Source organism: Typopeltis vanoorti, chromosome 21 (genome assembly GCF_054136105.1).
Source record: "Typopeltis vanoorti isolate ZY-2024b chromosome 21, IOZ_Tvanoo_1.0, whole genome shotgun sequence".
Taxonomy (NCBI): Eukaryota; Metazoa; Arthropoda; class Arachnida; order Uropygi; family Thelyphonidae; genus Typopeltis; species Typopeltis vanoorti.
This window is the reverse complement of record NC_143569.1, coordinates 10,840,442-10,855,602: the sequence shown is the minus strand read 5'-3', so window position 1 is coordinate 10,855,602 and position 15,161 is coordinate 10,840,442. Positions and strand designations below refer to the sequence as shown.

Here is a 15,161-nt window from a genome sequence, read left to right as displayed (position 1 = left end):
TCATTAGTTCCAAGAATTTATGGTGTACCAAAAATACATGAGATAGGTATTCCCTTAAGACCGATAGTGAATGGAAGAGACTCTTCGACCTCTAATTTAGCAAAACATCTCACTAACATGATTTTACCTCACACAGGAAAAACATATTCTTTCATCAAGAACAGTATACATTTTATTGAGAAGGTAAAAGATATTTACATTGGACCTTCAGACATCTTAGCAAGTTTGGATGTTATCAGCCTATTTACAAATGTTCCAAGAAACAAAAAACTGTGAATCTCCTTGAAGACCTCTTTCCTCCGGACATCGTAGATCTTTATAAACATTGCATAAATAAAAATTTGTCTTGATACATGAAAAAAGTATTAGTAAGCTAACCTATTTATGCTTAGCTTAGAAAACTTCATTTTTTGACATCCTATTAGAAGTCAATGAAAAAGATGATAAACTTTCTTTCTCAATATATAGAAAACCCACCAACACAGTTAGATTTCTTAATGAGGCCTCACACCACCACCACCCTTCGCAAAAAATCAGTCAAAAAAAAAAAAAAAAAATAATGAGGGACAGAGCTTATAATATTTCCAGCACAGAAAAACAGAGAAATGAAGAATTGGAATATTTAACACAGATCCTCAAAAAAAATGGTTATGAACCCAAGACTATCAAAAAAAAAGCAATGCATCATCCAGCATTGTTTAAACTTAGCACTGCTTTGAATCTGCATTCTGGTTTTTTAATTTTATAAACAGCAGACAGCTACAATTGTATAGTATGAATTATTAATTTCTCTTTGTTGTTGTTTTAACTTTGTTACCTTTTACAACTGAAGATGTAAGTCAAACGACTTACGAAACTTATCGGATTTTATTTCTTTATTGTGCTTTTAGCTTAATATGTAATACCTATTTAATTAATTTAATCTGAACATAATAAAGTGATGTAATAAATAATCGGTCTTGGTTGTTCTTCATAAGAAAGTGCTTTAGAATGCACCAATTATAGAACTATTGCACTAATGGGTCTGGCAAAGTGCTGATGAAAATACTTATAGGTCATATGGAGGTACATCTTCCTGATGAGCAAGCCAGATTTCGAAAAGATCGAAGTACAGTGCAACAAATACTCACACTAAGACTAATAGCAGAGAAAGCTCGAAGAAAGAACAAAAAGATATACTGTTGTTTCATGGACTTCCAAAAAGCATTTAATAATATTGACCAAAATATAACATGGGCAGTCTTGGAAACGTATGGTGTGGACAATAAATTGATCCACCTGTTGAAAGAGCAATTTATTGTCCACAAGCAACAGTCAGGATAGCAGGTGTGACTGGAGATTGGTTTGCTACTAGTCAAGGCACAAGACAAGGAGACCCAATATCACCAACCATCTTCATCACATATCTGGGAATGACACTAGATAAGATCAAAGAAGGTGGAGGCATTTTAATAAATGGAATGAGAATAAACTACCTTTGCTTCGCAGATGACATTGTCCTTATTGAAGAAGATGCAGCAAGGCTGGAAAGGACATCGCAAATACTATACACAGAAGGAAAAAGATATGGACTAAAGGTAAATTTTCCTTCTGTGTATAGAAGAAGTTTTAGTTTTTTTAAAACAATGATATTTGGACAGCAGGAGTTACTGAACAAAGTTACCATTGAAGAATTTCAACTGGAAAATGTGGAACACTTCACATATCTTGGACCCAAAAAAAGAGGTAAAAATTATAATAGCCAGAGCAACAGCTATCTTAAAAGCCATGGACAAAATATGGAAGAGCCGAGCTCTAAAGATGCACACTAAACTGTGCATTGTGGAAACCTGTATCTTCAGCAGCATGCTCTATGGATGTGAGGCCTGGGTACTCCTGAGAGAATCTGAAAGGAGGATAGTGGCCTCAACATCTTTCTATAGCACTTCGAGAGGAAGTGCTATAGAAAGATGTTGAGGATAAGTTGGATCCAGAAAGTGAACAATGAGGAAATCTATAGACGAATACAACCAAAAGAAAAAAACCCTAATACAGATAATAATTAAAAGGAAAGTACGTCTATTTGGCCATATATGTAGAATGAACGATGAAAGAAAATTAAACATGTTGCTGTTTGGAATGATTGAAGGAAAGAACAAAAGAGGAAGACCAAACAGAGAATGGGGGCGATGACATCGTCAAAAGGTGTGGAAACTCTGTACACAAACTGAGTCATCTTATGCAAAATAGAATGCAGTGAAAGAATCTTATCAAGATGGCATCAGACACCTACAGGCATTGAATCCATGGTTGTTGTTGATTGTTGAATACAAAAGATTAGAGATTTAAATAAACAATTTTATCAAATAGCTTAATCTGAATAAACTTTATAATTATATTTTTTATAAAAATATACCATACTTTCAAAGTTTTAGGATTCTCTTTAAGCTTATCCTCTTTAACATGAACTTACCTAATACTATTTCTCTCAAACTTCTAAGTACAAGTGTAGATCCTGGTCCAGTACCTAAGTTATATCGAAATTCCATGTAGCCATAATGAAGTGACACAGATACAAAATCTCCACTGAATTCATTAAAGTGTTGTGCACCATAAAATAAGATTCCTTCAGGTGACTGAGGTTTAAATCGTATCTTGATATCCATTTTTTTCTGGATGTTTCGAGGAGGAAAGGAGATAAAAGAACTTACACCATCAAAATGCAAATCACTAACATTTTGACCTAAAAAAAATTGTTTTCAGTAAGCAAAAAAATAATTCAAATGCATTTTTGACAGGATACTAGTCATTTAAAAAAAAAAGAAAGTAACAACTGTTAGATTCCGTTATACTAAGTGAAACTTCTCTGAACTTATTATTACTATTATTTTTATAAATACCAGACCTCATGGAGTTAAGACTCACTGCAAGAGGTGTACAGTGTTACAAAGCTTATCAAACTGCATTTTAAACTCATTCAATATGTCCACGTTCACTACAATGTCAGGCAATACATTCCACTCATTAATCACACTCCATACAAAGAACCTGCTCCTTACACAGTTTTCAAGGATGGCCTCTCATTCTACCCAACCTTCCCCATGAAAAATTTCTTCCACATTATCCTCATAATCACACCTGACCAACTTATACATTCAGTCATATCCTCTCTCCTCTCCTATTTACAAGGAGGAGGAGATCTGTCTTCATGTCCTACATTCCAAAGATGTGATAGTCTTCTCCCACCAACTTATGTGTCCCAATATCACCCTTCCTCATATCCACCCAGCTTTTAAGACCACATTCTCTCTCACTGTCTTCATACTCAATATTCATGATTACTCAGGCAATCTTAGTTTTTTATCTGCACACTCTACAATATTTTCTTATATATATATATGCCAATACAGTCAGGTGACCATATCAGTGCACAGAAGTCCAAATGAGGCTCAATTAGTTAGCACCTTATGCAGTGGAACCATCACCTCCTTATCTGTACATTTCAACATTCTTAACATTATAACAGTAATTTTATGGGTAACCCTTACAATTTTTGTGATTCACCAAGATCCCCAGGTCCTTTGCCTTCTTCACCACTTGTAGCAAAGTTGACCCATTATGATAAATCTCATTCCATGTTCTCTGTCCAAACTGCATAACTTTACACTTAGTAACAATGAAGTGACATCCCCATTTTTCAGCCCAAAGCACCAACCTATTCAAATGTTCTTGTAACAATATCACATCAAAGCAGCACAACTTGCTGACAACACTGTTCCTAATTATTATCATCATCAGCAAACAACTGAATAGTACATTTGAGGCCATTTGGTGTGAGATTGTGGCTAGCAGAACAAAATATACAATTGGATGCTGCTATAGACCAGGTGATGGAAAAGATGGTGGAGATAGTATGCATAAGCAAATAGAAGAAATGAGTGGAAGGAGGGTAATTATTATGGGAGATTTCAACTATGGTCGCATTGATTGGAGTGAGGAGAGGACACACGGGAGGAAGGAATTGGATTTTATGCGGTTATTAAGGGATAACTATCTGCGACAGCATGTAATGGAAAATACTAGGGGTCAGAGATTGCTTGACCTAGTAATTGCATCTGAGGATTTGGCTGTAACAAATATGACCACATTGCCACCAATTGGTGAGAGTGATCATAGGGTCTTGACTTGGGAGGTGGCTAAAGGTGTGGAATTTCCAATTAAGACAGGGTACATGTGGAATTATCAGGCTGGTAAGTATGACAAGCTTAGGAGTTTGATTGGTTCAGTGCCATGGCATGTACAACTGCAAGGGCTAGAAGTTGATAGTGCATGGGAGGCAGTTAAGAAGTGTTTGCATGCAGCAATGGCTGACTGTATACCTAGAGTCCGAATAATAAATCAAGTAGGGGTTAAATGGATGAATAACACCATTAATCTTGAGCTACAAAAAAAGAAACAACTATGGAGGGAATTTAAGGAGAAAGGTGACCGGCAGGCACATGAACGGTATAAAGCGCAGGCCAGAAGGGTAACGAGTGTGGTAAGAAAAGCAAAAAAGGATTACAAAAGAATATTGGCCATGCAGGCTAAAGAGAATCCTAAACAGTTTTTTCGATATGTTGCAAGTAAAAGAAAAAATGTATATGGCAGAATGATTTTAAAAAATGCTGATGGTAGGGAGGTAACTGAATCAGTTGATATAGTTGAGTTACTGAATGAGCACTTTGCAAGAATATATCATCCAGGTGGTGACATTGCAGAAATGAATGAACCAATAGATTATACGGGAATTGTGGTGAATGAAGTGGAGGTGAGTAGTCTATTGCATAACCTCAATGTCAATACATCTGTGGGATTGGATGGTATACCAGCATGGGTCTTGCGTGAAGCGGCTAAAAAATCATCAGTGCTCTTGACCATGTTGTTTAATTTGAGTCTCGGGTCTGGGTTAGTCCCGAGAGGGTGGAAGGAGAGGAAAATAGTTCCACTGCATAAAGGAGGTTCCAAGACTGCTGTTGTAAATTACCGACCGATTAGCATATCAGGAATCATTGTCAAGATCTTGGAGAAATTAGTCAAGAAAAGAATACAGGATTGGATAGATGAAAATGAGATATTGTATGGGGGACAACATGGTTTTGTGAAGGGTAGATCATGCCTCAGTAACTTGCTCATGTTTTATAACACAGTGACAGCTGAACTGGATAAGGGTAATGGATTTACAGTGATTCTACTGTATCTTGCCAAGGCCTTTGACAGGATACCACATGGAACTCTAATTAGTAAACTGGAGCAGATGGGTATGGATATAGGGTTGGTGAGATGGATAGGAGGGTGGTTGGAGAGATGTTTTATAACACAGTGACAGCTGAACTGGATAAGGGTAATGGATTTACAGTGATTCTACTGTATCTTGCCAAGGCCTTTGACAGGATACCACATGGAACTCTAATTAGTAAACTGGAGCAGATGGGTATGGATATAGGGTTGGTGAGATGGATAGGAGGGTGGTTGGAGAGATACCAGAGAGTGGTTTATTCAGGAGTTGAATCCAAAAGACGGCTTGTCACTAGTGGTGTGCCACAGGGCTCTGTTCTTGGACCACTACTTTTCAATTTGTTCATTAACGATATAGGAAAGGATCTGAGAGGAAGTGTTCACTTGTTTGCTGATGATGCAAAGTTGGGTAGAGCAATAGTGAGTGCACAGGATGTCAAAAGTTTGCAAGATAATGTGGATGGTTTGGAGGACTGGGCTAAGGAAAATGGATGTCAATTTAATGTGGCAAAGTGTAAGGTTATGCATTTCGGGGTGAAAAGATTAGCAGCAGTATATCACATTGGTGGAACCATATACTCCAGGAGATTGATGAGGCCAGGGATTTGGGAGTGTTGTTGGATAGGGAATTGAAGTTTAGGGGGCACATTGCAAACGTGGCTAAATCAGTTCATCAAATCACTTGGCTTCTGAAAAATACTTTAACAAGCAGAGACAAACAAGTTATTGTTCCTCTGTATCGAGCCTTGATAGGACCCAATCTAGACTACTGTGACCAGATATGGGCACCAGGGTTTCTTCTTGATGGGGAGGAGGTGGAGAGGATCCAGAGATGAGTGACCAAGATGGTAGCAGGTCTCTGGAATGAACCTTATGAGAACAGGTTGAAGATCTGTGGGTTGCAAATATTGGTCGATATGCGGAAAAGGGGTGATATGATTGAGATATTCAAATTACTGAAGGGTTTCTATAAGATTAATCCAGAAGATATTTTTGAGAATAAGGCTGGTGGTGGGAGGACTAGTGGTCATACATGGAAGCTGGGCAAGAATGTGGTTAGCAGGGGTAAAAAGGTAGGTTTTTTACTTGGAGAGTCATAAATGAGTGGAATAAGCTGCCAGAGTCTGTTGTGGGTGCTATGACCGTGAATGAGTTCAAGGCGAGGTATGACAGATACTGTGTGAATGTCAAATAGTTATTCTTGACATGATGTTAAGACCTCCTTCGATGAGTCTGTCAACTCCTTGGAGTTGCCCGGAATAATAATAATAATAATAATAATATTTCCTCTCATACCCTGAACTATATCATTGATATATAAATTAAACAACAGCGGTCTCAGAAAAGGACCTATGTTACTCAACTTGTCATTTTCCTTTTTTGGGACACTGCACTCTATACAATTCACTGGCTTCTGTCAGTCGACCATCCCTGTAAACAAGCCAAATAACTATCCCTCCCCATCCATCAAAGGCTTTTTCAAAATCTCCAGATAAATCACTGTAATAAGCATGTCCGGTACACTAGTCATCCTATTATAAAATATAACCAAATTACTAAAGCATGACCTATACATAACAAACCCATGCTTTTCTCTTGAAAGATTTCCATTCTCATCAACCCAGTTTTGTACTCTATCTCTCGAACAGTTTCAGTACTAATCCTAATATAACTGGAAGCTACTCACTTGAATTCTTACTCATGTAGTGGTACTATTTTTTCTTTTTGTTACACTAATGAAATATTTATAACATTTTCACCACATCTTCAGCAGATGTGAACTGTTATATACTCCTATCTAGCCATTTACAGAAACAAAAGTCGGTTTCCTTATTCACCCTTTCTTCTACTACTGACATAACTGTAGAATTTTCTCTCTAGAGTTTTGCTTTACTACTTCAGCCAATATCCATTCATATGCCAATTTCTCCTTTCTCACTACACTCATCTCCTTCCTAGCTTGCACCTTATACTCCTCACGCTGCTGTGGGATGCTCTGTTCTTTATACCACCTCCATAATATCCTCTTTTTCAGAAGCTCATGTATAATTCCATGATTCATCCATTTCACCCCTACTTTATTTATCCTCCTAACTAATATAATAATATATTCCCAACCTATATAATAATATATTTAAAACTTACTTTATTGAATATTAAATATCAGTTTGTTCTCTTTTAAATATGAAATCATTAAGAATGCATTGTACAAGAGATAAGATTTTTACTTGAGCTCAATGAAGCAGAATTTCAAAAATTTTAGCTTAAATGTACATTGATATTAACCAATTTCTAAGCCATTTTTTTAAATGAAGCTGCTGAAAAAGCCATAAGTATTTTGATTAAAGGGGAGTAGTTTTGGGCACTGCTAGTTCTCTTGGCCAAATTTTATTGGAATTAGTGAGATATGGCTGCCAAAAGATGATATTGTCAGTGGGAAAGAATGTGAAGTTACATTAATTTCAGGGAAAACAGAATAGGAGATGAATTACAGCCAAAAAAAGAGTAGCAGTTCAGCAGGATGTCACCGAGAAAGCAGTACATTTAAGTCCTGAAGTCAGACACCAACAGGCAAAAATATATAGCCAGTTTATGCTGTCAGCGATGCAAAGGATGATGTTGATGGTATGCACTAGCAAATAAGCTCAACGAATGAAGGGTGAATAATTATTATGGAGAACTACACCTATGGAAACATGGACTGAAAGGGAGAAAGCACACACACAGATGGAAGGAAATAAAATTTATACTGATACTAAGGAATAGTCACCTGTTTGGTTTATTTAGATTTATGGCTGAAGCAACTGAAGAGTGAGGATGGTGTATTATGTATGTTTATTGCGTGTGCTCTAATGGCTGGTTTGCCTGCTTTGCAGGCAAAGCAGGCAAAACCCTGAGTTTCCAGGAAGAAAAAACTCTGCCACCTCCATGTGGGACTGGCTAACTCACCTTTAGTTGAAAAGTCCTGGTAAAGGTTCTTCACAACTTTGATGGTTTGAACTCAGGTCTTTCCAACCAAGGGCATCATTGAAACTGACTAAGAATAATTACCTGTAAAAGGATGTGAAGGAAGGTACCAAAGGTTTAAGTGTTGGATCTAGAAATTCCATCAGAGGATTTTCTATAACCAAGGTGATCACTTGCCACCAATTATTAAGAGTGATCATGTGGTTTTAACCTGGGAGATGAGTAAACATGTGGAATTTTCAGAGCTGTAATTCTTATGTCACGACACTGCTTTGAGAATGGTGGGGGAGCAAAGCAATAACAGAAAAACCTTCAGGGGTTGGATTCCGTAGTGCACGTAAATGTAAAGCACTATTTGAACGAAGTAGTAGTGCACTGCATACCTAGAGTCAGGAGGAAAACAAATCAAGTAGGAATTAAATGGATGAGGAACATCATTAACCAGGAATTGAAAAAAAAAAAAGTTTATGTAGAGAATCTAAAAGAGAAAGTAAGCAAACACATGAGAATACAAAATTCTAGAAAGGTAATCAATATGGTAAGGAACACAGAATCAAAGTGCAAGTGAAAATTAGTAGTGCAAGCCAAAATCAGTAAGGATTCATAGAGAGTGACCAAGATGGTGGCAGGTATATGGAATGCTCCTTAGGAGGAGAGGTTGAAGATCTCATAATAGCATCTCACAGTATAAACAATACCAGAGGAAAATAATTTATTTATTGAACTTATTAATATTTCATGGGATTTCCAACAAGCATCTTCAAAGCACAAATTATAAATGTGATAAATACTTAATTAGGTAGCTAGAAGCAAATTCATATTTTAACTGAAACTGTTCGAATTAATACTCTAACAAGACTCCCTCTAGGAGTTGGATAAAAATGAGGTTATTTCAAAGACATCAGGCTAAATGTGGTCTTAGAATAAATTCAAGCTCTTTGGCAAATTAATGCAGCTGTACTTGCTGTGGTTGGCGGAGTGCTTCATAGTTGATGCTGATTCTAAAAATAGTCTCTCAGAACTATAGCAACTTCTTATCAGTATTTTTTAAGGAAATTACAACACAGACTGAATATTAATTCTTCTTCTTTTCAGCCATTTTCTGCCCACTGCTGGGCGAAGTCCTCCAGTTCCTTCCATCTTTCTCTGTTCTTGGCAATGGTTGATCAATTTTTCCCAACAAAATTCATCACTCCACCTTCTTTTAGGATGTCCTCAGCCTCGTTTCCCTTCTTTTGGAATCCAGTTCATTAGTATGGTGGTCCATTGCTCATCTTCTCTTCTGGATAGATGTCTGGCCCAATTCCATTTTAGTCACTTGTGGTGAAGAATGATGTCAGTATTATGAGTCTGGCTTCTTATCCTGGTGTTTCACTTCTTATCTTTTAATGTGATGCCTAGCATTAACGTCTCCATTTTTCTTTGAGTTGTTGCTAGTTTATTTATCAGTTAGAGACCAAGTTTCACAACCATATGTGATGACTGGAAGTATATGTTGGTTAAATGTCTTTCTTTTTAAACAGAGTGGGACATCACTGTTTTGAAAAATGCTTTTCAATTTTCTGAATGCACTCCAGGCAAGTTGAACTCTTCTATTTATTTCCTTTTGGAGTCCACAGTTTAGTTCAATGAGATGACCTAAGTATGTACGAGGGACATCCAGAAAGTAAGTTTTGATGGGCTGTCAGAGAAACAAAAATATACTTACAAAAAAAATTTTCTGTCAGCTTACAAGTAGGATTATGTTCTCCATGTCAGGGGACTAGCCTGATGATGGAATAGTTCAGTGGTAGGGCTGCTACCTTAAGGCTTTTGAACTAGCCTTCTTCCGAATTTAAACCCATAGGAGGAATATGGTATATTGAAGGGGAAAGAGTAGATTATAGAAGAAATATAGTAAGGTTTATAGAGAGGACATAGTTGTAAGGCCAGAAATGAAAAGACCCCATGGCCCTCGAGTACTCTAATAGCATAAGGGTCAAAAAATAAGAAGAGTTGGCTGATAAGGCCTTATAGGAAAGATTAAAGTAAGTGGATCTTCCTCAAAGTAGAAGAAGGAGAGGATAGATCCAGCTAGGGGTCCATGGGAGTGCCACTTCCCTTACAATCAAGATGATTGCCCCTTATGGCCCTGTTGGTCCACAAGTCCTCATTCAGTATATTCGGACCACCCCACCTTATATATATATATATACACATATACACACACACACATGGTGGGCTCCCCTATCCGTCACCCAGGGGATGCGCTCTCTAGGGGTTACAGGGTCCCCTCTTAAATCATCATCATCAAATTCCTGCCATGTACCCTCAAGGAGTGTACAGGATATGACAGTACTACATGAAAAAGTTACATCATTACTAACTTCCTATCTACAATTTTCCTCCAAATCAGTCTTTTACTTGTCAAGACTCCAACATTATCAGATCTTATATTTCTATCGTCTAAGGCACTTTGTACCGTATCAATCCACCTATATCTTGGTCTTCCTCTGGGTCGTTTTCCTGCCAACCTGGTAGAGAACACTTGTTTTGCTAATCTTTCCTCTCCCATTCTATTTAAGTGACCATACCACCTGAGATTAGCTCTGCTAACACATTCCTGGATGCTGACAATGTCAAGTTCTTTCCTAATATCCTCATTTTTAATATGATATTGCCATTGATGCCATCTGTTCACGCCTCTAATCTTTCTCAGGACTCTCATATCTGCGGTCTCTAGTCTTTGGTCAAGTGTTTTACTTCTGACCCAGCTCTCAGATCCATAAGTTAAAACTGGTTTGAACACTGTCTTGTATACAGCTAATTTAGTGTTCCGACTAATTTCTTTCTTATTCCATATGAATTTATTCAATTGACTTCCCACCATACCAGCTTTGCTGATTCTGTTGTCTATTTCTATATTTAATTTACCATCTTCACTAAAAATCGTGCCTAAGTAGCTGAAATGTTTTACTTGTTCCACAGGTTCTCCATTCACAACACAGTTGACATTTTCAATGATTCTGCCTATTTTCATTGTCTTTGTCTTTTTATTGCTGACCTTCATACCATATCTATTACAACAGCTATTCAATTTAGTCAGAGAATCTTGCAGACTTGTAGCAGATTTATTTAGAAGTATAACATCATCCGCATAAAGCAAAGAGCTGACATTAACATCTCCAATTTTGATATCAGATTTAATACCACATTCCTTCATAATGTGATCCATATAGATAATGAATAACAGAGGGATAATGTACATCCTTGTCTCACACCAGTTTAACATTAAACCATCTTCCTGTACTTCCTTGAATTCTAACTGCTGACTTACAACTCAAATAAAGACTAAGTATTGCTTGATATAATGCCCCATTGACACCATATAACTGCAGCGTATTGAATAGCTTCTCTCTTGGCACCTTGTCATATGCCTTTTCCAAATCGACAAAACTTAAATACAGATCTTTGTTGTATTCCCATGCTTTCTCGACTATTTGTCGTAAAGTGAAGATCTGATCCTGACAGCCTCTATTTGGCCTGAATCCAGCTTGTTCTTCACCAAGCTTTTCTTCCACAATTCTTCTCAACCGTTTCTCAAGTATACTTGCATAAATATTAACAGGAACACTCAGTAGGGAAATACCTCTGTAATTCTCACATTCAGTTTTATTTCCCTTTTTATATATGGGTACTTTTTATATATGAGAGCTCTACTCCAATCATCGGGAATTCGTCCCTCTGTCCAGGCTTTCTGAACTATGCAGTGCAGCCACTGTAAGAATTTTATACCACCATACTTCAGCATTTCTGGTCGAATATCATCTACTCCTGCTGCCTTTCCACATTTCAAGCCTTTGATGGCTTTTTCTACTTCAAGTATGGATATGTATTCCTGACTACATGCCTGGTCAGTGTTTTTTTATCACTGTGCTGTCATCACTGCTTGTTTCATTTAGCAGTTTTTCAAAGTAATTACTCCATACTTCAAGGATATCTTTTTCTCCTGTTTTCATGTCACCTTTATCATCTCTAACTCCTTTTACAGCACTCTTTCCTCCATTCCTAAGCTTCTTCAACAACATCCAGAATATTTTGCCACCTTCTTGATATTTATTTTCTATATTCTTGCCAAAGTCCTCCCATGACTTTTGTTTAGCTAGTTTTACACACTGTTTAGCTTTCTTACATTTGTCTCTGTATTCTGTAAGAGTAAAAGCTGACTTATATGCCAGGAACTTTTGATATGCTTTCTTCTTTTCCTTCACTGCCTCTTTAACTTCCTGTGTCCACCAGGGAGTTCTGATTTTTTTATCCTTGCACACAACCTCACCACATGCCTCTCTGGCAGAATCAATCAATGTTTTCTTCGGAGTTTGCCACTGAATCTCCAAGGTTTGATTCCTGTTCTCAAACTCTTTCATTTTCTTTTCAATAATCTTTCTGTATTTTAGTCTACAGTTCACATCTGAGAGCTGCTCAACTTTTATTCACTTTAAAACTTTCTTACATGTTATTCTTTTCAATATGAAATTCAATTTTATCCTGCTCAAGACTAAATAGTGATCACTTCCAATTTCAAATCCTCTGTACACTCTGGTGTCCTGCACCAGGGAGAAAACATCACTATCAACAATAACATAGTCAATGAGGCTTTTCTTATTCCTAGCCTCTTCTCTCCATGTGAATTTGTGCACATTTTTATGTTGGAACATGGTGTTAGTAATAACCAGTCCATGTCCTGAGCAGAGATCCAACAGATTCTTGCCATTATTATTAGCTTTGCTCTTTTCTCCAAATTTTCCCAAAATATTTTTGTATGTCTCACAATCATTTCCTACTCTGCTATTTAGATCCCCAACAAGGACCAACTTTTCCTTTTTCATTGTGTCAGTTGCTTTTTCTAAAGCCTCAAAAAATTCCTCCACTTCTACCTTAGTAGAACCTTCTGTGGGACCATAGGCACAAATAAGTCTCATTGTCCAGTTCCCCATTCTCATATTTGCCCACATTACTCTACTTGAGACTGACTGCCATTCAAGAAGATTAGCCTCATATTTTGTGTTGAATACTATGGCTATTCCTTTTCCTTGATTGTCATTGCCTGAATATAACATTTTGTATTTATTGCTCAGAAAGATCTCACCAGTTTTGGTCTTTTTTGTTTCAGTCACCCCTATTATGTCGATCTGGTACTTATCTAATTCCTCAGCTAGCTCCATTTCTTTGCCATTCAGGCTTCTTACGTTGATAGTACCGATCTTTAACTCTGGTGATGTTGTGTTGGGGTTTGTTTTCAACCCCCCTCTTAAATGATGACTTCTAAGGCCGGAACAGGCCATGCTAGGCCTAAATCCTTGATACGTATGATGATGATGATGACAAAAAAAACTTTATTGGAAATTAAAGTAGACATCTTTCACTACTTTTCTACATAATTTCTGCCATTGTTCAGGCAGTTATCATAATGGAGCACCAAGAGTTGTATATCTTCATTGTAGAACGTTGCCACCTGTGATGCAAACCACGTATTGACTGCTTCTTTGACCTTGTCGTCTTGAAACTGCCAGCCACCAAGGAAAGATTTCAGATGTTTGAACAGGTGAAAGTCGCTTGGCACGAGGTCAGGACTATATGGGGGATGATGGAATTGTTCCCAGCTGAAGGTGGTGAGAAGTTTTTGTGTTATGCCGGTGTGTGGGCAGGCGTCATCATGAATTAAAACAATGCCCCTGGTAAGCATATCATGTTGTTTATTCTGGATTGCACAATGCAGCTTCTTAAGGGTTTGGCAGTATATACTCGCATTGATTGTGGAGCTTTGACTCAAGAAGTCTACCAGCAAAATTCCTTGTCTGTCCCAAAACACAGTGCACATGATTTTTCGAGTTGAAACCATTGTCTTCAATTTCATCTTGACTGGTGATGAGGTGTGCCTCCACTCCATGGACTGTTGTTTGGATTCAGGGGTTGCGTGCGACACCCAAGTCTCGTCCCCAGTAAGAAGTCTGCATCGCCATCCTCATGGTAGTGTGTCAAGAATTCCAATGCACTGCCCAGCCGATTCACTTTGTGTTGTTCTGTAAGCAACTTCATCACCTGGCGTGCATACAATTTCCAATAATTCAGTTTCTCTGACACAATTTCACAAATTCATAGTGATCCCCTATTCTGCAAATCGTCTCTTCAACTGAACGCACCAAATCGTCAGTCACTAAAGATGGTCACCTGCTCCATTCATCATTATGCACACCTGTCCTTCCTTCCTTCATTAAAAAGTCTTACCAATCTTCGTACCATTGAATCACTCATTGCATGTTCTCCACAAATCTCAATAATTTGCCGATGAATTTCAGCTGCTTTAATGTTCCTCGCATTCAAGAAACTGATAACTGACTTAATTTCACATGCGGCAGGTGATTCGATTTTCTTAGACATTATAAACACACACCAAGAAGTGTACGCACTGCGAGAATATCTGAAAATGAAAATGGCACCAACGCCTTGCTAATGAATCAACAAACTCAGCATGCATGCACTGTTTTTTCTCTGTTTATTTTTAGACCGATTTTTCTGCTTTCATGATATGGGTCTTGTATCATTATATTAAGGTCTACTGGAGTGTTTGCAAAAATTATCTCATCTGTATATCTTAGTTGTGTTAAGTTTCTGTTATTAATTTTTATACCAAGGTTTGTCCAGTTTATATTATTAAATATTTCTTGAAGGACTGCGGTAAAGATTTTGGGTGAGAGAGAGTCTCTTTGTCGGACACCTTTTTCAATTGATATTTTATTGCTACTCGTGTGAAGTTGGATTGTTGCTGTTGCAATGTGGTATATTTCCTGGAGGAGGAGGTCCATATATTCTTCAGGAACTCGCTGATTCTGGAGTGCTTTGATTATTGCATTACTTTTGATGGAATCAAATGCTTTTCCATAAACAATAAAGGCTAA

At 37.5% G+C, this 15,161-nt stretch overlaps 1 protein-coding gene across 1 annotated transcript in view; it reads right to left on the bottom strand.

Moving 5' to 3' along the window:
* Window positions 1-15,161, bottom strand: part of LOC150094618 (protein eyes shut homolog) — a 190,900-nt gene that overhangs the window by 157,862 nt on the left and 17,877 nt on the right. The window contains exon 2 of the mRNA XM_090411607.1: window positions 2,453-2,722. Within this exon, the coding sequence (XP_090267733.1) occupies window positions 2,453-2,722 (270 nt within the window). The remainder of the gene's footprint in view (window positions 1-2,452; window positions 2,723-15,161) is intronic.